Source organism: Gorilla gorilla, chromosome 9 (assembly GCF_029281585.2).
Source record: "Gorilla gorilla gorilla isolate KB3781 chromosome 9, NHGRI_mGorGor1-v2.1_pri, whole genome shotgun sequence".
NCBI lineage: Eukaryota > Metazoa > Chordata > Mammalia > Primates > Hominidae > Gorilla > Gorilla gorilla.
In genome coordinates this window covers 26,870,100-26,897,314 of record NC_073233.2, presented here as the reverse complement: position 1 = coordinate 26,897,314, position 27,215 = coordinate 26,870,100, and the positions used below count along the sequence as shown (strand labels likewise).

Below are 27,215 nucleotides of genomic sequence, written 5' to 3'. Positions count from 1 at the left end.
CTCACGCATTCATGTACTAGGGCAATAATTACTATCTGATGAACGTGACAATTCTTAAACTGATCTAATGCAGCTGCCATATATTCTTTGGGAGTCCTTGAATGGATAATGATGATTCTATCACCTAATAGTTTTCTATGTGCCAGGTACTGATCTAAATTCTTTATTAACTCATAAATTGGCACGTTCATGGAGGGAGACAGAAGTTAAGGAAAGCTACTAAGATCATACAGCAAGTAAGAGCTGGAGCTGGATTTGAACCTAGGCACTGACTCCATAGCTATCATGCTTCTCAATACTGTGCTCCATGCTTGTCAACACTATGCTAAGCTGCCTGGTGTTATGTCTTGTTTTGACAAAGAACCAACTGCTGAACTTAAAAGAGGCATGTGGAATGCCTCTCCTTAAAAGCCTTATTTTCTTAAAAATAATCCCTTTGTTAAGACTTGTTTTAAATGCTTCTGATTTTACAAAAGGCCTTAATATGTTGAAACTTATCTATTTATGAGTGAATAAATGAATGATGGGGCATAACCCTGCCACCCAGGCTGGAACGCTGTGGTGTGATCATTGTGGCCTTGACCTCCTGGACTCAAGGGATCCTCCTGCCTCAGCCTCCAGAGTAGCTGGGACTACAGGTGTGTGCCATACCTGGCTAATTTTTTGTAAAGATGGAGTCTCCCTATGTTGCCCAGGCTGGCCTTGAACTCCTGACCTTAAACAATCCTCCTGCCTTGGCCTCCCAAATTGTTGTGATTATAAGCATGAACCACCATGCCTGGCCCTATTTTTTACTTTTAATTAATTTTCTAGAGACAGAGTCTTTCTCTGTTACCCAGGCTGGAGTGCAGTGGCACGATCTTGACTTACTGTAGTTTCCAACTCCTGGACTCAAGCAATCTGCTCACCACAGCTTCCCAAGTAGTTAGGACTACAGGCATGCACCACTATGCCTGGCTAATTTTTTTAAAAGAATTTTTTGTACAGACATGTATTGCCTAGGCTGCTCTCAAACTCCTGGGCTTAAGTGATCTTCCTGCCTTGGCCTCCCAAATGCTGGGATTATAGGTATGAGCTGCCATACCCTGTTGAAATATTTTATAATGTTGATATATTTTATTGAAAACTTTTATAATATAAATATTTTTAAAATAATATTTTATAAGTTGTTTGATACATTTTATTAAAATTTTTTCATTCTACATTTCAAATTGAATCAGTAATTGTAAATGACAACTTTATAGACTGCTTAGTAACAGTTACATGTTTAACCTTTGCACATAAATCTGGTTTGAAAAAGATAATACATTAGTAAATAAGTACATATTTATCCCAATCTTTAAAAACTTTCATGAAACCTAGGATAAATGTATTGAAATTAGATTTCCTGGGCAGTACTAGAAATCTATAAGGCTAAGGAATAGTCACAAAGAGGGAAGAAACTACAAAATGAGAACCCTAAGTATGCTAGATAGACAATCAACTAGGCTGTCTGCATATATGATTTGTATATGAAGGCTGAAGCTCTTTTCCATATTTTAGTTTTTTTACACTAATCTTTATTACATCCTGATTTTCTAGCAAATACTATTAAAAACTCCTCCTCAGAGGAGTCCATAATAAAATGTGTAGTACCTGTGTTACTAGTTTAATAAAATATCCAAATAACTAACCAATTTGTTTAAAATTTATAGTAAGAAACTTATTAAAAGAGTATCTCTCTTCCAAATATAGGCCAATGTAAATGATTTTCAATAAAGATAAACTCAATGTGGGAGTTACATTTGGTTAAATCTGGTGGAGCAAACGTCTAAGAAAATGATTACGTGGCAGACCATGAGGATCAGCTGATTCTCTTCCTCAGCTGAACTATGTCAGATTCCCACAGTAAGAACTTCTCTCTTATTGAGGAGGCTCATTAGGAAAGGGTCCATCATCCATCCATCTGCTCACATAAAACCAGCTCCCTCCTGCTGACCCACTCTACCCCCACATTAAAAACTACAAGGTAGTGTGCTTTTATGGCTGTTTCACTGGAGACCATAAGTTTGAGTTGAATTATTCAATGTGAGGGTCACGGTGAGAGAACGTGGATCTTTCTTATTCTTGTGAACTGTGACCTTTCCTTTCAAGGCTTCACCTGTAAAACAAAGGCAAAAATTGTTAAGAATTCAAGGAATACAGTGTAGCAGAAAAGTAAACAATGTATAACTAGCACTTCTTTTTATTGTGATGTTTTCCTACTTTTTAAACTTTAAAGTTAATATTCTTTTTTTTTTTTTTTTTTTTTTTTTTAGATGGAGTCTCACTCTGTCACCCAGGCTGGAGTGCGGTGGTGTGATCTCAGCTCACTGCATTCTCCCAGGCTGGAGTGCACTGGTGCAAGCTCGGCTCACTGCAACCTCCGCCTCCTGGGTTCAAGAGATTTTCCTGCCTCAGCTTCCCGAATAGCTGGGACTACAGGCGCATGCCACCATGCCCAGCTAATTTTTTATTTTTAGTAGAGATGGGGTTTCACCATGTTGGCCAGGCTGGTCTCGAACTCCTGACCTCAGGTGATCCACCCGCCTCAGCCTCCCAAAGTGCTGGGAATACAGGAATGAGCCATTGTGCCTAGCCAATATTCATTTTTTAGAGCAGCATTATGTTTCATTAATTTCTTTTTTTAAGACAGTCTCTCTCTGTTGTCCAGGCTAGAGTGCAGTGGTACAATCTCAGTTGACTGCAACCTCTGCCTCCCGTGTTCAAGTGATTTCTCCTGCCTCAGCCTCCCAAGTAGCTGGGATTACAGGCATGCGCCACCATGCCCTGCTAATTTTGTATTTTTAGTAGAGACAAGGTTTTGCCATTTTGGCCAGGCTGGTCCAGAACTCCTGACCTCAGGTGATGCGCTCACCTACCTCAGCCTCCCAAAGTGCTGGGATTACAGGCGTAAGCCACTGCGCCCAGCCCTGTTTCATTAATTTTTGAATGAAGCGAGAACTAACTACACACCACAGTGTCAAATCCTTGTGAAAGTGAGTAAAACTATTGTGGTCATAAAGGGTCAATGGAAGCATTTTACTGAACTTCTAAATATGAGGCCCTATGGTGGGTTCTGGGCATCTAGAAAAAAGATATGGTCCCTGCCCTCAAAGAGTTTGTGATCAGGGTGAAGAAAAAAGCTATACTAACAATTACACAATAGGCATGTGTCTAAAGTGTGCTGGAGGTGAGCACTGGGGATGGTTGGAAGGCAGTTAAAGGCAAGGTTTCACAAGAATTAATGAATTACCCAACGCCAGGGCTGAAGTCATGGAGAACCAGGCTTAAGGGATGTACATGTAATGGTATTTAAGGAAAACACATACACAGAACCTTCAGGAATGGCATTTTGAGGAACTGAAAATTATAGCTGGGAAAATGTAGAGGCACATGACAAAGCCATTGGCCATTGATGCACTGGTGCTGTAAAAGGGAAACAACGTACCCATGTGAAACAGTGAACACACAAAAATTACTTATCTGTGCAAAGGCTGATTTCCTAAATTCTGTAGGTTCCGAATTTTTATCTATGTACTTTTCTAATTATAAATACTTCTCATTTAATTTTTCATTTATTTTGAAGAGCTGTTTAAAAAGTAACAAATTGCTAAGTTGTAGTTGATCACCATTCTTTGCTTAAATAATATTAAGATAACACCAAACAGTGTCAGGAATAGCTTTAGCATCTGCATGGACACAATGAGGCTCCATATAATGACCAAGGAAATCTACATAAAACTACTGAAGTACTGAATCAATATCGTATTTAAAAAAATACAAATTCCCCATATTCAAGGAAAATTATCTGAATGCTTTTCAAGATGGTAGTGAAATAACACAAGTAAAACATAACCACCTGTTATATTTATTTTCAGAATATAAAGATTCCATTATTGATACCTTCTCTACATCTTTGCAAAAAAGGTGAGACTCATAGTTTAACACATAATTAAGGAGTTAAATAATAGAAGAAATAATGTGGCCCAAGGTGCAATCCATTCAACAAAATATAACAATTTTTGTGTAGGTATATATGTTAATGTGTATATTTGGCTTTAGCTTTTATATCTGACCTATTTCTCTATATTAAGAAAATGATATAAAACTATCTCATATGACATGTTCACCAATAGTGGACATAATAAAGATTACCAGTCAGATAGTTCTACAAACTTTATGGAGTTCAGGTTAATCATTAGATAATTTATGCTTATATTTATTCAACACTTACTTTGTGCTAGGCTCTACTCTAAGGTCTTTACATGATTTATCTCACTTAATGGTCACAAAATATTGCTATGAGGTAAGCCCATTTTCCTTACTCACAGATGAAGTTCAGAAAAGGTAAGTAATTTGCCCAAGGTCATCTGCCAGCTAGTGAAAGAACTAGGATTTTCAGCAAGGCAGTTTGATTCCAGAACCCAAGTTCCTCAACTATACTCTGGTGCTTCCCTATCTCTATCTAAAAAAATGATGATTATAGCATTAAATATACTATAATGAACAAGAAATAGGCCTAAATTTTACTGCCCCGTGGGTTTTGTTTTTTTTGGTAAAAATATTTACTTGTTTATAAACACAATTGATATGTAAGTTGATGTAACTATTATTCTATAATAACTAATGAACAATGATACACGTTTTCTTATCTAAGGCATTAACCTAAGGAAGAAATAAAAGATCATTAGTATACTGAACACATTTAAGATTTTCCTATTTTGACTTTTCTATTTTGGCTATTTTATTGCTTCTTTTTAAATCAACATTTAAAAACTTCTATTTAAGTTATTTATCGACACCAAAACTGGGAACGAACAGCCACATTATGATAAACTGACAATGTTTTTGTAAATACATGACAGAGAATAGTAATTGCCAGCTTGGTTATTGGGTTTAACTTACTGTTATTGAATTGCCAAAACTGAATCAACAAACTTGATTTTTACAACACAGTGGCTTGTTAGTTCCTTTTTACTTACAAGCAGTATGTCTTATACAAATTACTTAATTTAGTTGCTGGTATAAAGTAGTTCACATATGAAAAGACAGATAATGGACACTTGAGATTCAAAAATAACAAAATGACCTCCAGAGACCCAACATAAAGTAAGTATTCTATTAGATGTCCTAGTCAGGACATTAAAGTGTGGAGGGGAAAAGGATACAGACTGGGGGAGGGGGATTAAAGTTTTCATTTGCATACTACCTGGTTCTATACATAGAAAATCCTGAAGCTATATGCAAAGAAGGCTACTAGAACTATTTATTGAAGTTGAAGCAAGGTCTTATGATTTAGGATCAAGGTATAAAAATTCTATTTCTACATACTAGCAATGAAGAATTTATATAATAGTACAAACAACAGCTTCAAAAAAGCATAAAGGCTGGGTGTGGTGGCTCATGCCTGTAATACCAGCACTTTGGGAGGCCAAGGTGGGCGGATCACTTGAGACAAGGAATTCGAGACCAGCCTGGCCAACCTGGCAAAACTCTGTCTCTACTAAAAACACAAAAATTAGCCAGGCATGTGGTGCACACCTGTAGTCTCAGTTACTTGGGAGGCTGAGGCACAAGGATGGCCTGAACCCAGGAGGCTGCAGTTGCAGTAAGCAGAGATCATGCCACTGCACTCCAGCCTGGGCGACAGAGCGAGTCTCAGTCGCTCTCTCTCTCGCTCTCTCTCTCTCTCTCACACACACACACACACACACAATACTTGAGATAAATGTAACAATATATGTCTGACTTACATAAACTACAAAACAACTCTAAAGATGGTCCACATAAATGGAGAGACCCACTCTCTCGTGAGTGAAAGACTCAATGTTGTTAAGATGTCAATTTTCCCTAATCTATTGATTTAACAAAATCCCAGTCAAAATCCTAACAGGCTTTATTAGGCCAGAAATTAGTGAGCTGATTTTAAAATTTATATGGCAATATAAAGGACCTAGAATAGCCAAAACAAGTGTTTGTGTAAATCTTGCCATTTTGTTCTTTTTCAATCTTATAAAGACTGTCTTAAAGGCACAAGGACAGACATATAGATCCATGGGGGAAAATGAGAGCTCAGAAGTAGATCTATATGCATATGGTCAATTAATTTTTGACAAGGGAGCCAAGGCGATTAAATCGGAAAAGGATAGTCTTTTTAAGAAATGATGATGGAGCAAGTGAATATACATTTGGGAAAAGATGAACTATTATTAACTTTTAAATTTAACTCAATTTAAATTGACCTCCCAATTTGAAATCAAGCAAAATATATGAGCAGAAATCTCACAAGAAGATATAAAAATGGCCAATACACATATGAAACAATGCTCAACATCGCATCAGGCAAATGAAAACTACAAGCACAGCTATAACTACATACTCAATAAAACGGCTTAAAATACTGCATCTTTTTTATAAGTGTTAAAAATGATGTGGAACAACTGAATTCACAATGGTGTTAGCCCTAGGAATGTTAGATAGCATAGTCATTTTTTAAAAATTTGCCAGTTTCTTATAAAGTTAAATATACACTTACCATAAGACCCAGTAATTCCACTTCTAGGTACTTACCCAAGAGAAATGAAAACATCTGTCTGCACCAAGACTTTTACATGAATATTCATAGCAACTTTATTCTTAATGGCCCCTAACTGAAAGCAATACAAAAGTCTAGCAGCAGGTGAATACCTAAGTAAACTGTGGCATAGCCAAAGGAATATTACTTGGCAATAAAAAGGAACAACCTAATGATAGACGAATCTCAAAAAAAAAACGCCAAGAAAGCTAGAGTACATGCTGTATAATTCCATTGATAAAAATTCTAAAAAGGTAATACTAACATATAATGACAAAGCATATCAGTGACTGTCTTGGTCTGGGAATCACGGGTGGGGACTGACCATACAGGGAATTGCGGAAGAAACTTTTTGGAGTGATGGAAATAATCTATATTTCCACAGTGGTATATGTAATTTTCAAAACTCAATGAGCTGTACAATCAAAATGTGGGAATTTTGATTATATGTAAATTATTTGTTTAAAAATGTGGTGCCTAGGAATAAACACAGACAAATGAGAGAAATCAGATCAATTATGAAGATTCAGTACATAGTAAGTGCAGCATTTTAAGTCACTGAGGAAAGGATTCAATACATTGTACAAAAGTAGTAATATAATCTTTTAAAGGATGAAACCAAAGCCAGACACCAAAAGCAAAAGGTTGACAGATGTGACTATAAAAAATGAAAAAAAATTCTATAAAGCAAGATAGTTTAAAGAAAGAAAAGCAAATTAAAGCAGTGTCTTTGTGCAACAAGTATTTTTTAAGTCTGAATTTTGAATTGATTCTTTAGGATGGATTATCAGAAGTATAATTCCTTCATAAAAGGTATGAAATATATTCCAGTGTTACATTCCTGCCATCTTCATCAACAAAAGAGCAAATGAAAAACAACAACCAAAACGTGATTGCTCTGATTTGTATTTCAAATCAGAGGAGATAAGTACTATTTAATTTATTTAACTACCATCTAAAAAATGTGGTGCATTTACCTTACTTTTCTCATTGAAGCATGTGAGGTATTGCTAGTAAATATTTCATTTTCGTATATTTGTTCTGACAGTTGCTGCTCTTTCATTTACATTGCCTTTTGAGTGTTAAAAATATGTAAGCTGTCTTGTTTATAGAAGTCCTATTCAATCCTTAGTGCAAGTCAAAATAGAAATGTTCCATAGTGCTTATAAATCTGGTTATCATCTTCATTTCAGGATCAAAGGATGTAACTATAAGAGTTCTATGCATTCCTCAGTTTAGAAATAAAAAGCCCCAGTGAAAATGAATTAGTAATGGATATTTGTTAATTTTTCACAAAAGAAAAAATTCTAAGCATCAATATAGCAGCTGAAAAATTAACATAATGTCATATATATAAGCTGATGCTGATAACCATGATTTTCATTTCTTAAAATGAAATACAGGTAAATCTTTTCCATAATCATAATTTCAAAGATGAGGGTGCACACACAATCATTTAAGTTAATTAAGTAGCATGAAGGGTCACAGTAATAAATACATAATTCACACTGCTGAGCTCCCTTCAATTGTTCAGACCTAACTAAAGTGCCAAGGCAGTGGCTATAATACCAGAATGAATCAGAGTAATTAATCAGTGTCAAATAGATATAAAATGACTGATGTTAAGTGTGTGCACTGTGGTGAGAGCTGGAAGGAACACTCTGGAGCTGAGCCGCATGGACTTGTTTTTTATCATCAGCAGACGGCTGTTAGTATACCACAAAGCAGTGTCGTAGTTCAAGAACAAAATTGACTTCATTTTAATTGTTACAGTGTATTTTTTAGAATTAATTTCTTCCGGAGCAATGAAACTTCATTTCCCCAGAAAAAGGAAAGAAAAACACAACAAATCATTATTAATTGTTGTCAAAGCTTAGAGTTTAAAAATGAAAGAAAAAACTCCCAGATTATCTATCATATAAAAGCTTACTATGTACTGTATGGATAAATAAAGAGAAATAGCCTGATTTTATATTTTCAAAGCCAAATCACATGAAAAAGATTTGAATTTTAAAGTACTGCCATATTTACTTACAATAAAAGTTTGTACAATAAAACTGTACGTGAATTGTAAAGGGAAAACCCACCCTGAATTCAAACTTTAAGTGTCCTCATCTAGGCAAAATAACTCTATAGTTCCATTTACAATATTTTACTTACCTTGTCATATTACCTTCTGGACACTAAAATAAGCTTTACATACAGTAATTTTTCCAAACTAGACTCACAGCTTCATTTATTTTTATCTAAAAATCTTATAGTACATTGGGTCAAAAGCTACTTTTAGTTTCAATATAACTATAGAGAACTCTTTTTCAGCCACACCAAGGTAAGTTTGAATACTAACCTGCTCAAGTGCAATAGTATGATGAAATTTCTGGTAACACTGGAGTTGGCAAAATTGGCCATCCAAATATGGACACTGGATGACCTTGGCATAGTGTTACCCAAGGTGATGGAGAAAATTAGATTTCAATGACAATATATATTATTGTACTTATTCATTTATTCAGCACAGTGTGTCAAATACTACACCACATCAAGAAGGAATGAGGGAGGCACACTAAGATGTTGAACTTCTATTAGAACTCCAGCACACTAAGATGTTGTAACAAATGTGTATATGAATTTATCTGGGAAATCAAGAAAGGGAACAATTAGCTCTGAAGACATTTAAATTTTACAGAAATTAGCTATGTCATGAAGGGTAAATTGGAATTTATCAAGTGAAAGAGGTCAAAACAACCTTCTAGGTAGAAAAACATCTTGGACAAAAGCAAGAAAAAGAAAAGTTAGCTTAAAAATGAGCAATCTGTACAACTGGAGTACATGAGCTTACCTGGGGTTGTGAAAGGATGGGGTTGGAAATGATGAAAAACCAGAGTCAGACTGCAAAGGGACATGGTAAGGAGTTTGTATTTTATCCTGAAGATATTGACTGTCCGGTGAGAAGTTTAAAACTAACTTTACGGTGTTACTTACATAAAATGTGTTCGAATGTTGCCACTATCTTAGTTTCATAAACCACTCCAAAGTCTCAAATATTATCTCTTCCAGAAGTTTTACAGTCTAAGCTTTTAGATTTGTATCTATGATCCACTTAGTTTTTATGTATGTTAGTTTTTGGATATGGTGTGAAGAATGATTTTCTCAAACAAGTATTTACTTGTTCTAGCACCATTTCAAAAGATCACCCTTTCCCCATTAATCAACACTGCCCCTTTGTAAAAATTTAATTATACAAGAGCAGGTCTATTTCTGGATTATTTGTTATACTGACTTACATGGCTACAATAAACACCACTACTATACTGCCTAGATTAATATAACCTTTTGGTAAGTTTAGAAATAACACAGCATAAAGATTCCAATGTGGTTCTTTCTCAATTATTTTGGTTATTCTAGGCTTTTGATTTCTATATAACTTTTAGAATTAGCCCATTAATTTCTACAAAACTGAGATTTTGACTGAGATTGCACTGAATTAATAAAGGAAATTCTTCTATGAAGAAGTAACACTGTAACAGTATTAAGTGTTCCAATTCAGAGTATATCTCTCCATTATTTAGGTTTTCTTTAATTTCTCTGAGCAATGTTCTGTAGTTTTAAATATACAAGTTTTGCACATATTTTGTTAAATTTATTCCTAAGGTTTTAATTTTTCTTGATGCTGCTGTAAATGGTATTGTTTTTTAAATCATAAGTTCAATCATTCATTGCTCCTCCAGGAGCTCTCGCTGTCTGTGCTGATCCCTGCCTAGGTTTCAGGCTATCTGGATTCCAGGCTGGGGGATATTGGAAGAAAACATAAATTTACCACAAGTTTGCTGGTACTTAGAATTCCGGTCTTCTCCTCCCAATTATTTGCCATTACTTTTCAGAGATCTTGATGGCTGATCCATGTACTCTGGTTTTATAGCTATATTTGGCAGGAAAAATTGGATAGAATGTGCTGTTATCACATTACCTGGGACCGGAATTTCAGTGCCTTTATATTTAAAGTGTGTTTCCTGGAGGCAGCATTTAGTTTTATTCAGTCTATTTCTGCCTTTTAATTGGCATTTTCCAGATCCTTCATGTTTAATGTAATTATCAGTCTATTTAAGCGTGAATTTAAGTCTATCATCTTACCATTTGTTTTCTATTTGTTCATCTGTTTGTGTCCTTTTCCCCAACTTCTTCTTTAAAAAAATTTAATTTTTTTTTAGAGATAGGACCTTGCTCTGCACCCAGGCTGAAGTATAGTGATGCAATCATAGCTCACCACAGCCTGGACCTCCTGGGCTCAAGCAATCCTCCTGCCTCAGCCTCCTGTGTAGCTCAGACTACAGTTATGTGCCACCACACTTGGCGAATTAAAAAAATTTTTTTTTCTTTAGAGACAGGGTCTTGCTTTGTTCATCAGGCTGGTCTCAAACTCTTGGCCTCAGCGATCCTGCTGCCTTGGCCTCCCAATGTGCTGGGATTACAGGCATGAACCACCATGCCTGGCCCCTATCTTCTTTTGAATTGGGTACTTTTTTCAGGATTCCATTCTGTCTCCACCAGTAAATTATTAGCTATAGTTTGTGGTTTAATTTTAAATTCATTAGCTGTTGCTTTAGGGTTTACAATGTACATACTTAACTGCTTCACATACAGTGTAAAAACTTTACAATACATTAAATATTTCTGTTTTATCATTAATTTCCTTGGTTATCATTGCCATATATTTTACTTCTCCATATGTTTTAAGCCTAAAAACATTACTTTGCTTTAGTCAATGATCATTTAAGAAATTAAGAAATGAAAAAATAAAGCTTTTTAATGTGATCACACATTTACCATTTCTGGCATTTTCCACTGCTTTGTTAAGATCCAAGTTTCCATTTGGTGACATTTTGTTTCCTCTTGAACTTACTTTAATACATGTCTTATATTTCCAGTCTGCTGAAAATAAGTTTGTTCAGCATTTAAATAAATTTGTTCAGCATTTTTCTCCTGAAAAAGTCTTCATTTAGTTTCATTAAAGAACATATTTCTTGTAGATGCAGAATCTAGGTTGCCAGTTTCAATACTTCAAAATGTCATTCAATTAATCATCTTTCCCACACAGTTTTTGATGAATATTCTTTTTTTTTTCTTCTAGACAGAGTCTTGCTCTGTTGCCTAGGCTGGAATGCAGTGGTGCAATCTCAGCTCACTGCAACCTCTGCCTCCTGGGTCGAAACAATTCTTGTGCCTCAGCCTCCCGAATAGCCGGGATTACAGGTGCGTGCCACCATGTCCAGCTAATTTTTTGTATTTTGAGTAGAGATGGGATTTCGCCATGTTGCCCAGGCCTGTCTCGAACTCCTGAGCTCAGGCAATCTGCCTGCCTCGGCCTCTCAAAGTGCTAGGATTACAGGCATGAGCAATCACGCCCGGCCAGTTTTTGATGAATATTCTAAGGTTATTTCTTTGTTCTTCTCTACATGATGTTTCATTTTACTCTGGCTTATGTTAAAATTTTAAAAAGTTATCACTGTTAGTTTGGTATGTTTTGGTGTTTTGAGCTTATCCTTCTTCGGGTTAATTGAGTTTCTTCGATGTGTAGCTTGTATCAAATATACTTCCTGTTGCGTCGCCTCACCTTACCCTATTCCTCCCTCAGCTTCTTCCAAGGACTAGGATAGAGTGCTTGGTATTTCCCCATAAGCTACTGTGGATATGTTCATTTTTATTTTAAATATGTTTCTTCTCTCCTTGCTTTATTTTGGATACATTTTATTGCTATGTATTCAAGTTCACTGATCTTTTCTTCTGCCATTAATTCCATCAAATGACATTTTCACTTTAAATGTCTTCTTATATTCTCTTCGCTATGTTCACATAAGCATAGTTATAACATGTTTTTCAACATGCTTGTCTGCTAATTTCATCACTTCTGGGTCTGTTCCTATCAGACATTTTCCTGCATCCAATGTTTGGTTGAATTTATCCATTTTGTTTTCCTTTGTGGCTACTAAGTTACTTGCAGCTTAGTTCTTTTCCCTTCAAGGCTTGTTTTTAAGATTTGTTAAGGAGGATCTAGACAGCCTTAAGCTAGAAATGTGAACCCCTTGCAGCCCTGTGTGAACTGAGGACTCCTTGGTACACATTTGCTCCAACTACTTTGCCTGACCTTGTGCATTTAATCCTACATATACACATCTTATTACATTACTTGTGTAAAACTCCAGGAGTCTTCCTATAGATCTTTTTGAGCTTGTTTTCTGATGAGCTTACCCTCTTCAGTACTCTGCTCTGCAACTTCCCAGCATCTATTAATCAATGCTACCATCAAAGGCTTAGCAGGATTCAGAACAACAACAAAAAGTGTTAACACTTACTTATATGATCCTTTCTTTATACTCCCATAACTAAGAAATGACTATTTTTCCAACTGTAAAATTTCCTTTTAAAATCTTTCTTCAGCTTGTATTCTCTTAGGGGATTCTATTATTTTGTGATATATTGGTCTTACTATTTAGATACAAATGCATACACCACAGTAGTAAAAGAAACACAGGTGGTGCCAGTAGGCAACATTTGCATCACACACCTCCTTCACGATATTCTATAAATACCTAAGAGCAAAGCACAAACCAGTTACTCTAAGGACTACTGGGTAAAGAATAGTTAGGATTTTAAAACTTCACTAGTCATCAAACAATATTTTCTTGTAATGAAGTAGGAGAAAATTTTGAGAATGAAACTCAAATGCTATCTTAAGTCTCCCTCACGATTAAAACATGAACTAGTACTGCCTTTAAAATTCTAGTATTAAGATGACAAAATGGCTACAATGAAGAAAAAAAAAGCAACATTTTCAAGTTTCCAAACATCAATCCAAATACCAGAGCTACAGAAAAACAAAAATGAGGCTTAAAGGACCTCATTTGGGTTTGCCTCATTTCAGTTTTGCTGTGCTGAAGCTTTCTGCAGACAGAGAAAATGACACCATCAAGGTTTTATTTCCATACCACTTGCAAATATTTCCATATCACTTGCAACTTCAAAGTGAGAAAATGACAAGGTGCTGCTTCAATCTGGTATTTATTTGCATCTATTAAACTCAATTTAGGTACCAACGGTGAAACTGAAGCTATAGAATTTATGAAATATTTAAAACAGAGATTGATAACCACCTGGTAACTGTAATATAGAGCCCACCACTCAGCTTTGTAAAATCTATCAGAGTTCCTCCAATTTTTTACAAAGTTTTCTTTTATATGACATTGAACCCCACCCCCCACCCCAGTTGTAGCCTGCCCTAATCCTATTTCTATCCAGAGGTAACCACTATGCTGAATCTGAGTTGCTTGTTTCATACTTGTATTAGATATGTGTATGTATGGTTGCTTACATGTTTTAAAAGTTCACATAAATGGTATCTTGTCAGACTCATTCTGCAATTTTCTTTTTTGCTCAATGTTGCCTCCCCTACATGAACTCCCCAAGAGACAGGGTCTCACTATGTCGCCCCAGCTGGAGTAAAGCAGCTCAATCACAGCTCACTGCAGCCTCAAACTCCTGGGCTCAAGGGAACTTCTGGCCTCAGCCTCCTAAGTAGCAGGGACTATAGGTGTGCGCCACCATGCCCAGCTTCAATGTTGTTTTTGATAGAAACATACATACATAACTTACCTCCTCCAGATACTATGCTTTGCAACTACCACATTTATTTATCCATCTTCTGCTGAGGGACAATTAAGGTTATTTCCAATTTTTCTCTTCTACAAAAAAACCATGCTGCTATAAAGATTTTTACATATGTTGTGGGAGAGACTGTTTAGAATACATGCCTAGGAAAAAATTGCTTGGCTGTAGGGATGGTACATCTATACTTAGCTTGATAGTATCAAACTGTTCTCGAAAGTTTTACTAATTAAAAGCCAGCAAAAGGGAATGAAAGTTCCATTTGGCTACATTATTGCCAGCACTTGACATTGTTAAACTTTATGTATTTTCTTCCCCCAATTGATGGACAAGAAACAGCATCTCATGGTTTCAGTTAGCCTTTTCCTGAGTTATTGGTGAAGCTGGATTTTTTTCACTGCAGCTTGTTATACATTCAGCTTTTGTACCCTCAGGAGGTTTTCAGAGAAGGTGGTACAAGAAGACTTATATGTAGTAAGCAGTTTAAATTTTTAAATTCCATAATGAAATTCTAACTTTTAGAGTGAAATGTATAGGTATGTCAGAACTATAGGTGCTAATGTAAGTCAACAATCAATGAGTTTTTAAAATAAAAAATAGAATCTGATTAGCCCTTGAATACTGCATAAGATTTGGATAGACAGGGAAGAGACAGTGGAGAGAATGCTAAGACAAATATATTTTGAATGCAATAACTTTTTCTCTTTTTTTGAGACATGGTCTTGCTGTGTCACCCAGGCTGGAGTGCAGTGGTGTCATCATAGCTCACTGCAGACTCAAGCAAGCCTCCTGCCTCAGCCTCCAAGCAGCTAAGACTACAGGCTTGTGTCACTATGCCCAGATAAATTTTTATTGTTTTGTAGAGATAGGGTCTTGCTATGTTGCTTGGGCTGGTTTAAACTGGCCTCGGCTGGGTGCGGTGGCCCATGCCTGTAATCCCAGCACTTTGGAAGGCCGAGATGGGCAGATCGCCTGAGGTCAGGAGTTTGAGACCAGCCTAGCCAACGTGGTGAAACCCCATCTCTACTAAAAATACAAAAATCAGCTGGGCGTGGTGGTGCCAGCTACTTGGGAGACTGAGTCAGGAGAATTGCTTGAACCCAGGAGGTGGAGGTTGCAGTGAGACGAGATGGTGCCACTGCACTCCAGTCTGGGCAACAAGAGTGGAACTCCGTCTCAAAAAAGAAAAAACAAAACCCAAAACTGGCCTCAAGTTATCCTCCTGCCTCAGCCTCCCAAAGTGGCTTATTACAGGCATAAGCCACTGTGCCTGGCCTACAATAACTACTGAATGAAATTGTCTTTAACTTTTATTTTATTGGTAATATTTCTCTTCAGTCACTTGGAGAAAGAAAATATTTTTAGTTATATTTGTAACTTATTAAATACTAATTATTGCCAGAAGTTTTCTGAATTATTCTGTGATACTTTAAGAGCCAGGTAATCTTATTTATTTTAGTTGGCAGAAATTAGACTTAAAAATTTTTCTTAAATTATGTCTTTAATTAAATGATATGCCATCTAAAATTTATGTAGATGGTAAGCTCTAAGAATATCTTTTCTTAACATCTGTTATATTGCTTCAAATATATTGTGCAGGCCAGGCGCAGTGGCTCACACCTGTAATCCCAGCACTTTGGGGGGCTGATGCAGGTGGATCACTTGAGGTCAGGAGTTGGGGACCAACATGGTGAAACCCCATCTCTACTAAAAATACAAACATTAGCTGGGTGTGGTGGTGCGTGCCTGTAATCCCAAGTACTTGGGAGGCTGAGGCAGGAGAACTGCTTGAACCCAGGGGATGGAGGTTGCAGTGAGCCGAGATCACTGTTCTCCAGCCTGGGTGAGACAGCGAGACTCCGTCTCAAAAAACAAATATAGTGTGCACATAAAAGGTGGTTGTAAAATGAATGAATATCATTTACTTCAGAATGAATAAGATACTTTCCCCCCTACTATTCTTTCTCACCTGCTTTAACTGAAAATGGTTTTTCCAGTAGAAATACTGTTTGTTTCCAGTGTGTTTTGGTGCTCTGAGGGCCTGTAGAGAACACGACCTGAATTGGTAAAGTTCAAAGGTATTTGATGAAGTACAAGATTTTTAATATCATGGTACATTAATCTACTACATCAAACACAAGCCCCAATTGCTTACAGCAGCAAAATGCTTATGATTAAACACCTTGGGGCACAAAATAAAATATAATGTACTTCTGTAATAATTAATTCTTATGAGATAACTCATGATACTTACCCTGTTGTGGCAATTCTTCTCAAAATATATATCAAAGTAGCCAGCAATTGCCTGTTTTTTAAAAAAAGAAATATAAATGCTTACTAAATGAATTACATAATATAATAACTCATTACTGTCTCTTAAGACATGGTAAATGATAAACCATTTCAGAGACTAAATACCTCTTAAACTCAATATTTTTCCTGGAAAAGATGTTGTAAGTAAAAACGAAGTAATATAATTTGGCTTTTCCTCACAGAAACAACATAATAAAGGTAATAAGGCTAATCAAATAATCAGTACGTTTTATTAGAGAAATAATCATGCTAGACCACTGAAAGGTGAACACACATGGAGAGAGAGACTCAGCTGGCCCCTCACTGATCCTCACTCGCCAACTGAGATGTCCACCCATGCATTAGGCTATCTTGACTTCTCCAGCTGTAGTCAAGCGTTCAGACAACTGCAGCGGCATGAAAGATGCCAGGAAAGACCAGCAAGTGCACTACTCAGTTAAGTCCAGTCAGGATTGCAGAATCGGAAACAAACAGATATAAATGGTTTGGGCTTCAAGCCAGAGTTCTGAGATGGGCTATTACATAGCAATAAATAATTAAAACATCCTATTTATACAAAGCCAGTTCATTTAATTTCTTCTAGTCCAGTATATCTGTTTTTAAGTACTATGAATATTTTTGTGATGAAATAAAGATTTTTAAAATGTTACTTATTTTTTTTTCCTGAAAAAATGAACAGTAGTACTCAAATCTTATGTTTAAGCAAGTACTCAAAGGAGAAACTCCAAAGTGAGCTCTAAGGGTTATTGTGATAGTACAAAAAGATTTTTTTTTTTTTTTTTTTGAGATGGAGTCTTGCTCTGTTGCCCAACGGGATCTCAGCTCATTGCAACCTCCGCCTCCCGGGTTCAAGCGATTCTCCTGCCTCAGCCTCCTGAGTAGATGGGACTACAGGCGTGTGCCACCACACCTGGCTTTTATATTTTTAGTAGAGATGGGGTTTCACCGTGTTGGTCAGGCAAGGCTGAGTAGATGGGACTACAGGCGTGTGCCACCACACCCGGCTAATTTTTATATTTTTAGTAGAGATGGGGTTTCACCATGTTGGTCAGGCTGGTCTCGAACTCCTGACCTTGCGACCCACCCACCTCGGCTTCCCAAAGTGCTGGGATTAGAGGTGTGAGCCACTGCACCCAGCCTACAAAAGATCTCTTAAAGAAATTAACATACTCAGATAAATACATAATTTTGAGTTTTTTGGTTAAATTTAAATACCATTCCATTTTCTTTCACTATTGGAACTAGCTGGACTTAATCACTTTTTAAAGCTGGCATTACATTAAGCTTAGAAAGTGTAAAAAACAGGACACTGATTTTTTGAAAAATCATGGTAAAGCTTATTTGTGTACTCTGCTACTTTTGTTAAAAATGTGACATTTTATTGATCTTGTAGGGTTAATATGGATTAGGTCCAAACCAAACTCAATATTTAACCCTGAGGTTCACTGCAATTTAGATACCAAGAGAGAATCAAAATACTAGTAATAATTCTGCCAAATAGAATTATAAAACAATGTAGTACTCAGCCACAGATTATCATAAAAACCACATGGTTAATTAGAATATTTCTAAATATAACTTTATCAGTTGATTTCCAGATACTTATGATACCCCTTCACAGACCAATTCAACTGTTTTCTTATTTATTCCTGTATGCCTGTCTTGTTCACCACTATACTCTTAGTGCCCAGAGCAGTAACCTGGCCCATAGGATACAATACAATACAATATTTGCTGAGCAAATGTGTTTATTATACATTCTATTATGTTAGTTACAATAGTATATTACAGTTTGCCTTATACTGCAATTTATTTAAGAGCAAGGCATATGTATAACTCACTTCTATGCCCCTTACCCAATACAATGTTATATAGTAGGTTCTCAACAAATTTTAGCCAAATTAAAATTTTTAGTCTTCAGTCTCAAATATGGCTAGCTTTATTATATAGTCAGTATACTTTATTAAAGCATTGACTAACTGAACTTGAATGGAACTAATAATTTTTAACTCTGAAAAGCATGGAACATGTGGGACAAATATGGAGAGGAGAGAGCTAGAAAAGATCTAATTCTGTATGTAGGAAATGCAGAAGTCTCAGCCTAACCCCCAAATTACGCATTTTCAGGTGAGATCCAAACCCACCCAGCAAAAGCTTAGAGAATTGAACTAAAATTTGAATCACTGGTGCAAGTCTCAGGATTAACCTCTGGATAAAACATGCATGGAAAAAAACCCGAAACCAACAAGTAAAGGCCTAGAGAACTGACCTGAGATTTGAAAAATCTGTAAAAGTCTCAGACTAATCAGTAAACTAGGTATGTGTAAGACAGCCTCAAAACAGCATAACAAAGGCTTAGAGAATGTGACTGAGACTTGGCCAACTGTCTGCTCGGACACTAAGACAGAACTTATGGTCTGATTTTAACTGGGCTTGACTGTCTGCTACCAACAAACATCAACATCCTTAAGATTTTAACAAGACACACAGTTTACACAACATAGCATGCACAACATCTAAGGTACAATCTCAAATTACTCAACATACAAAGAATCAGGAAAATTGAACAACTCTCAGTAGAAAAGACAAGCCACCTCTGAGATAATCCAGATGCTCAAACTATCAAGCAAAACTTTAAAGCATCAATTATAACCATGTTCCAACAGTGAAAGAAAACACAATGGAATGAATCAAAAGATAGAGATTCTCAGCAGAGAAACCATAAAAAAGCACCAAATGAAAAATTTTTAATTGAAAATTATAATAACTGAAACTTCTGGGTTGAATAGCAGAATGGAGATGACAGGGAAAAAATCAGTGAATTTGAAGATTGATAGAAATTATCCAATATGAAGAAGGGAAAAAGACAGCAATTAAAATGCATGTTATAGAACCTTAGAGACCTATAGATCTAACGTGTCATTGGTGGTCCAGATGGAAAAGAAAAAGACACTGATGGAGGAAAAAAAAGTTTTAAAATTCTATATCTAGACAGAATGAATGAAGGCATTTTCAAGTCAAGGAAAAGTAAAGAAATTCATTGCCAATAGACTTCCTTTAGAAACATTTTAAAAGAAGTTCTTCAGAAGGTAAACTGGAACAACAACAAGAACAGAAAACCCATAGTTCTAAAACATCCTTTTGTTTTCAAAATTTTTAATGTACCTTTTAAAATTCTGTTTTAAACTCATGTAACAGCCTCTCATCTTTCTGTAATTATAGTTCTATAACTGTTATATTTATTGCCAGTCTTTTTTTAATCAGAATTAGAAATGCTTCTCTTCATGTATCTGAAGATGTTACAAAAGCTGCTTTTAAAAACCCAAATTTTCACAAAAGCTCTTATTAGCTTACTAGGATTTATTTTTCCCCACATTTTTTTGGGGGGCCTCCCAAAGCACTGGGATTACAGGTGTGAGCCACCACATCCGGCCACACATGCTTACTAATCAATCTCCAAAACTGTGTATGAATTTCAGTGAAAAATTTCCAGCCCTTAAATAGTATAGTGAAAGAAATACTTGGAAGTTCTGGGTAACCAAAAAATAAGTTTTAAGACAAAGAAAAATGACAGATATAGTTAACTTCAGTTGTAAGCACTGGAAAGAATCTATGACAAATATCTGAAATTGCGTCTATGTGAAATGCCTCACAGTATCTTTGAGTCGTCAAGCACAGTCACATTTCTAATGAGGTTTGGTTTACAGTAATACTCAGTTCCACAGCACACATTAAACAGAAAGCAGAAGCAGGAGAAGTTAGGAAGGAATTCACCTAAAATTCAAACTGTGTGCAGATAATCTATCTACTCACTAGACAGCATTCGTACAGTTGAGAAAGTGGAAGATTGTTGCTCTGAAAAAAACAAAGGGAGTTTCTGGTTTTAAAATGGGTGTTTACCCTCAAACACCAACATGATCTAGAATGCCCCTTAAAGAGACAGGGTTTGTGGTGTTACCTTTTTTTCTTTCCTTTTCTGTGTGATTCTTATTTTTAAAAATTTTTATTTAATTTTAGAGATGGAGTCCCGCTATGGTGCCCAGGCTGAAATCAAACTCCTGGGCTTAAGGGATCTTTCTGCCTAAGCCTCCTGAGTAGCTGGGACAACAGTTGCATGCTACTAACTCTTAATTAAAAGAGATTAAGAAAAAAAAAACCCTTCAATTTGAAACATAGTAATATAAAACCAAATGAATTATGATTAGTGTTTTTATTTCTGCAAAGCTATTAAATAAGGAATAATGATATAACCAAATATCAGCTGATTTAGGAATAAATGACTTATTTTGTCAGGAAAATATAAACATGCCACTATTTTCAATTACAGTTTGGCCACCTTGCTACCATCACTTTGACAGGCTATCTTAACATCTTTTAAATGTTAATTTCAATGAATATACATTATCTCCGTGGAAGTCATTCAAATATAAGAATAAACAACCATAGGAAATAATGACTAATAGGCAATGGCAACAAATAACTAACTGGAGCTACAACTTGACATATGCTCGAAAAAGATCAGAGAGGTCTGAAGGCTGACTGCAGAAGAAATTTCTCCTTTGTCTCACGTATATATCTTGTTGGGGCAATGAGAACTGCTGAGGGAAAAAAAAGCATTGAAATCTGTCTGTAGGAGCTGGGTTAATCTGCAAAGGTAAGGTCACAATTAAATAAAATTTCACTGAATTATACCACAGTCAGAAAAATTTATAACTAAAAGTTTAGTTATAAAAGTCCCTTAGAGTGAGAGAAGGGAGAATGAGTGGTAAGTAGTAAAAAAACAAAAACAATGATAGAAGAAAACAGAATGAAAGGAAACTACATATACATAGTGAATTTCTGGGATAGCTTGATCACTCTTGATATTTTGTGAGAATCCTCGACAATTACTTTGATGCACATAGGAAAATACAAGCATGGAGCTCTGTTGTACATCTTAAATATTCCTCAGCATGTAATAGTTTCAGAACTCATCTTTTTGCAGATTTCACAAAAAGAAAACTCATGGCATTTGTAAACTGAATCATGAAAAAATCTGTTTTAAGCCATGTTTTGTTTATATGTATAAAGGTAAATGCAGTTCATTTAATATACACTCATTTGAAGAACAATGATTTGGGATAAAAAATGACTTTCTCAGGTATTTTAGTGTGATGAATATTTCTTTAAAGAGGACGCATTGTGTGTATGTAATAGGATGGCAACCAATGAAATAAGATCAGACTAGACCTTATGAGGAAGAAGGAAATTAAAAATTATCATTATCACTATCACCTGCAGGGAGTAATTTATCATTTCTGTTCTTCATTGGTATCATGCTCCAACAGCATGTGGTTACGCAGATACAATTAGGCAGCTGGCCACAGAAGTAGGAGGATAATGTGCTTTTGATGGAGTTTATCCAAGCATGGAGATAGAGTGCTTGTTAATCCATGCAGCAGAATCACTATAACAAAAATACAATTCATTTTTCGTTGAAGTATTTCTTTCAAAATCTTAATATGGAATGTAAAAGCCAACTGATGAGTCTGAAGCAAGCAAAGAAAGAGTAAGCAGACAATGCCATAAAAATGACTGTTTTAGCTTAGATCATCATATATAAACCAAGCAGATGAAAATACAAACATAAGCTGTACGAGCTGCCACATACAGAGCATGAACTGTGCTAGTAATAAATGGCGTTTAAGAAGACATAATCAACAAACATGAAAATTATATATTATGATTTTTTCCCCAATTGTAACTATACATTAAATTACGGACTCTTTCTTTTTCAATTAATTTTCTATTGTATCCCAAGAGAAAATCTGCACCTTTTCTTTCATGATTCTCCTCTAGGGAACAATACACATTAAGTGCCATATACATCTCAAGAGATACTGCCAGATTGAGTGGTGGTAAAAAATAGACCAAGCAATATGGGAAGCAGTAAAACAGGCAATAGTCCAAAAATATTTTTAAAAATACTTTTATTGAAAAACACAATGTAATTTATTTCTGATCTACATAGAATATTTCAAGATAACTGAAACTCCTTTTAAATTTATTTGGGATTGCTTCCTTGTAATTTCAAAATTGTTTATTAAAGTGGTTTTAGGGGGCAAAAATCACCTTCAGAGTCTGTAACACGAATACTTTCATTTTGACATTTCATAAATTGATACCTCACATTTCTTCCTAGCTATAAACACAAAATTGTTTTATATAACCAATATTCAATGAAATTTACTGATTTTTCATTTTAAAAACTGCTTTATAATGTACATTCAGAAAAGTGCACATAAGTGTACATCATGCTGAATTTTCAAACTGAATACAGCTGTGAAACCCACACCCAGATGAAGAAACAGAACATCTCAGCACCCTAGTAGTCCCCCTTATGCACCTATGCCTCTAACGACCTATCCTAATACTCTTAGGCAAAGATTCATTTTTCCTATTATACTTCAATATATAAAGAATCATACATCAGGCAGTCCTTTGTGTCTGGCTAATTTCCTCAATATTGTTTATGAAATTCATCTACATTACTGCAGATGATTCATTTTCATGGCTGTAAGGTATATGTGACTATATAATTTAGTCTACTGCTGACAGGCACTTGAACGGTTTTTGTGAATATACATAACATGGCCATTGGGTATATACCTAAGAGAACTACTGGTATGTAAATATTTACCAGTTTTGTTCACCTTTATTCCTTCCTGAATTTCTGGCCTTCCATCAGGGATCATTTGCTGTTTGCCTGAATATCCCTCGGTACTTCCTTTGGCACAGGTTTTTAAGGCAAATTCTTTCTCTTCTTTTCTGCTTATCTGAAAATATCTTTATTTCAGCTTCATTCTTCTTTTTTTTTTTTTTTTTTTCTTGAGATGGAGTCTCACTCTATTGCCCAGGTTGGAGTGTAGAGGTGCAATCTCAGTTCACTGCAACCTCCACCTCCTGGGTTCAAGCGATTCTCCTGCCTCAGCCTCCCGAGTAGCTGGGACTAGAGGTGTGTGCCATGACGCCCGGCTAATCTTTGTAATTTTAGTAGAGACGAGGTTTCACCGTGTTGGCCAGGCTGGTCTTGAACTCCTGACCTCAAGCCACCTGCCTGCTTCGCCCTGCCAAAGTGCTGGGATTACAGGCATGAGCCACTGTGCCCAGCCAAGTTGTCCAGCTTCATTCTTAGAAGAAATCTTAGTTGGGTTAAACTCAGGGTTGGCAGTTATTTTCTGGCAGCACAGTGATAATGTCATTACAATTTCTTCTGTCTTTTTTTCTTCTGATTCCAATGTTCCTCTCCCCCGCTCCCCGAATTCCATTGTTCCTTGTGCACCTGGCTAATACAGGGCATACATGCCCTGTATTAGGTAGGTGTACAAAGGGGACTACTAGGGTGCTGAGATGTTTTGTTTCTTCATCTGGGTGTGGGTTTCACAGCTGTATTCAGTTTGAAGATTTACCAATTATAGAAATTATCTACTAGTCTACTTAGCTCTTCTTTAAAGGTAATTCCAGCACCATAGTTCCACCAACTTTGAGATTTTTCTTTGGTTTCTGTAGTTTTACTAGGATATGTCTAGGTGTGGGTTTCTCTTCCCTCTTTTAAACTGAGATGTAATTCACATACTGAAAAATTTACCCATTTAAATTGTACAATTCAACATTCTTTAGTATACTCAGAGTTGTGTAACCATCATTACAATCTAATTTTAAAAACATTTCATTTCCCCCAAAAGAAATCTTCCATCCATTCTCTTCTTGCCCAGTCTGTGTCTACAAATATACCTATTCTGGATATTTCATCTAAATGGAAACATATAAGAGATGGTCTTTTGTGACTGGTTTCTTTCACTTAGCGTAATGTTTTTAAGGGTTAACCATGTTGTATCGTGTTTCATTCTTTTTTATAGCTGAATAATATTCCATTGCATGGATATGCCAAATTTTACTTATCCATTCTGTAGGTGATAGACATTTGAATTACTTCCATTTCTTAGCTATTACGAATAATGCTGCTATAAACATTTGCGTGGACATGTTTTCACTTCTCTTAGATATACACCTACAATTGGATACAATCTTAAAATTATGCTATTTAGGTTATGTTGTACTTCTTAAATTGTTGCTTTCATCTGTTTTGGAAAATTCTTAGCCATCATCTCTTTAAATATTGTAACATTCTCATCCTCCTTTTCTCTGGGATGCCCATTTACATGTATATGTAATTAGACCTTTTCTTGTATCCACGTTATTTCTTGCCCTTCCCTCTGTCTCATTCTTGCACGTCTCCAGGCTTCTTTCTGGACATTTTCTTCTGCCCTAAAATCCAGTTCGCAGATCTTCTCTACACTAATACATGAAGATCTGCTGCTCAAATCATATTTAATTTGGTCTTAGAATGTCTGTTCAATTCTTTTCCAAACCATATTTTAAAAAATGTTTCCATTTGTTAAAATTTGCAGTATTTTTTCTCTTTGAATTTAGTAAGCATAGTTTTTCAAAATCTATGTCTGCTATAACTAATTCCTGGAGCACCTAGAGCTCTGTTTTTATTGTCTACTGCTTCAACTGGTTCTTGATTCATGTTGTTTTGTGTCCTTGTGTGACTGATTACCTCTGAATATGTTTTGAACATTAATATTTGAAAAACTTTGTGAAAATAATTTGAAACCTGTAATAATCTTCTATAAATAATTTTTGTTTCTGCAAGGAACCTGGGGGCATGGCAAACCGAGATCTTAATCTAATATCAGGGTTTGAGACTTCCTGGACCACCCAGATGACTTGAAGCTGTGCTGTAGTCCATGCAAGTGTTCATTTACTTCTCTCATACCTTATTCTTGGGCACAGTCTTTACAGTCCCAATGCAAAGTGCTGCAAAACTATTAGGGTCCCACTTTGTATTCCTACCCACATGAGCAATATCAAAAGGGCTACACAAGTCTTTCAGCTCCTTCCTCTGAATTGGTAAATGCCTATAGGGCAAAAGCAGCCCCAATTGTTAGTCTCATTTTTCAGATTACCTTCTTTTCTGAGTCTTGGCTTAGTAGTACTTCCTTATTTGTTAACTTCAAACAGATAGCATTTAACTTTTTTTTGGCATTTGTAGCTGTTTTTGGCAAAAGGGTTTCTCCATTTTATGTGGCTTACCACTACAAAGAGGAAGATTATTTACTGTATTGCTTTTTCCTACCTAAGGCCCCCTACCTGTATGATAAAGACAAACCAGAGACTGGGCAATTTACAAAAGAAAGAGGTTTAATTGGACTTACAGTTCCACGTGGCTGGGGAAGTCTTACAATCATGGTGGAAGGCAAAGAGGAGCAAGTCATGTCTTACATGGATGGCAGCAGGCAAAGAGAGTTTGTGTATGAAAACTCCCCCTTATAATACACATCAGACCTTGAGACTCACTGTCATGACAGCAGCGCAGGAAAGGCCTGCCCCCATGATTCAATTACCTCTTACTGGATCCCTCCCACAACACATGGGAATTCAAGATGAGATTTGGGTGGGGACACAGCCAAACCATATCACTGTAACACTCCCCCCAATTCTTAAACTAACTCATTTGTGATGTCTCAGTTTAAATATTATTTCCTCTGGGCAGCCTTCTTTAATCCCAGAGTAGGGTATAATACCTCCATTAAATGTTCCTGCACTCCTTGTAATAACACTCGCTATATTTATAATACTTTTTGTTCAATGTCTTTGTTCACTTGTAGATCCCAATAGCCCTTTAAGGGCAGTCTTACCATTTCTTTGTTCGCCTCTGCATCCTCACTGCCTAAGCATGCCTGGGCATGCTATCTAAATGGTGAAACTGCACAGAAGGCATGAAATATCCTGGAATGTTCAGGGACTATAGGAAATCAGTATGATTTATTAAGTAAACTATTTGTTAAATGATAAAGAGATATGGTCAACCTGTCCCAACCTTTGATAAAAGGAAATGATGATGCTTTAACTTATAACTTCCTATTTTTAACTCAAAACTGGTATCAGATGCAACAACTTCAGAGAAATATTCCCTCATCTGTACAATTAATCACTTCCCACTAATACAATACATATGGTATTAGAAAGGCTTTCATGAAGAAGCCACACTTAAAGTAAAAACCTTAAAGACAAGCAGGGATCAGGGAAAGGAAGAGTATACAAAGCTATGGGTGTCTTTTATATGCCTCTGCTATTCTATTATAGAGCACTACATTACAATTCTCCATTTATGTTGGCCTCTCCTTCTAAATGAATGTCTCTAGGGCTAGAAATTACATTTTGATTATTTGTTGTATTCATAGTGCCTAGCACAGAAGCCCACACATAGTGTTCAGTCCATGTTTGAATGAAAAGTGATGTTGCATAGTATTTTTTTTTTTTGCAATCTCTGCCATTTAAAAAGGCTTGCAGCCCACTGCTTCTCTAGATTTCTCTTCTCCTGCTCCCTCACACATCATCGGTTTTCCACTGCTTGATATCAATGATTACTGTTTCCTCATATTCCATTTTTTGTGCTGCTTTCCAATCTTCCCCCAAAACTATCCATGCAAAAGCCCTATGTTCCATTCCTAATTCCTCAAATGACAGAAGATACTATCAGTCGTAAGTAAACATTATATTTTAATTTTAAGAATACACTTGTTCACCTGAACAAAACAGA

General features: G+C 36.0%; 1 protein-coding gene across 4 annotated transcripts in view; it reads right to left on the bottom strand.

Annotated features, from left to right (window-relative positions):
* Positions 1-1,157: 1,157 nt before the first annotated feature.
* Positions 1,158-27,215, bottom strand: part of PRMT3 (protein arginine methyltransferase 3) — a 125,609-nt gene continuing 99,551 nt past the window's right edge. For 2 of the 4 annotated variants that reach the window (XM_031016434.3, XM_055356606.2), the window contains 3 exons: positions 16,509-16,559; positions 16,224-16,311; positions 1,158-2,140 (listed from right to left, as the gene is read on the bottom strand). In XM_031016434.3, the coding sequence (XP_030872294.2) occupies positions 2,031-2,140; positions 16,224-16,311; positions 16,509-16,559 (249 nt within the window). In that variant the 3' untranslated portion in view covers positions 1,158-2,030. Of the gene's footprint in view, positions 2,141-9,153; positions 9,485-16,223; positions 16,312-16,508; positions 16,560-21,846; positions 22,014-27,215 lie in introns of those variants that run through there. The other 2 variants (XM_055356603.2, XM_055356605.2) reach the window with 2 other exon arrangements.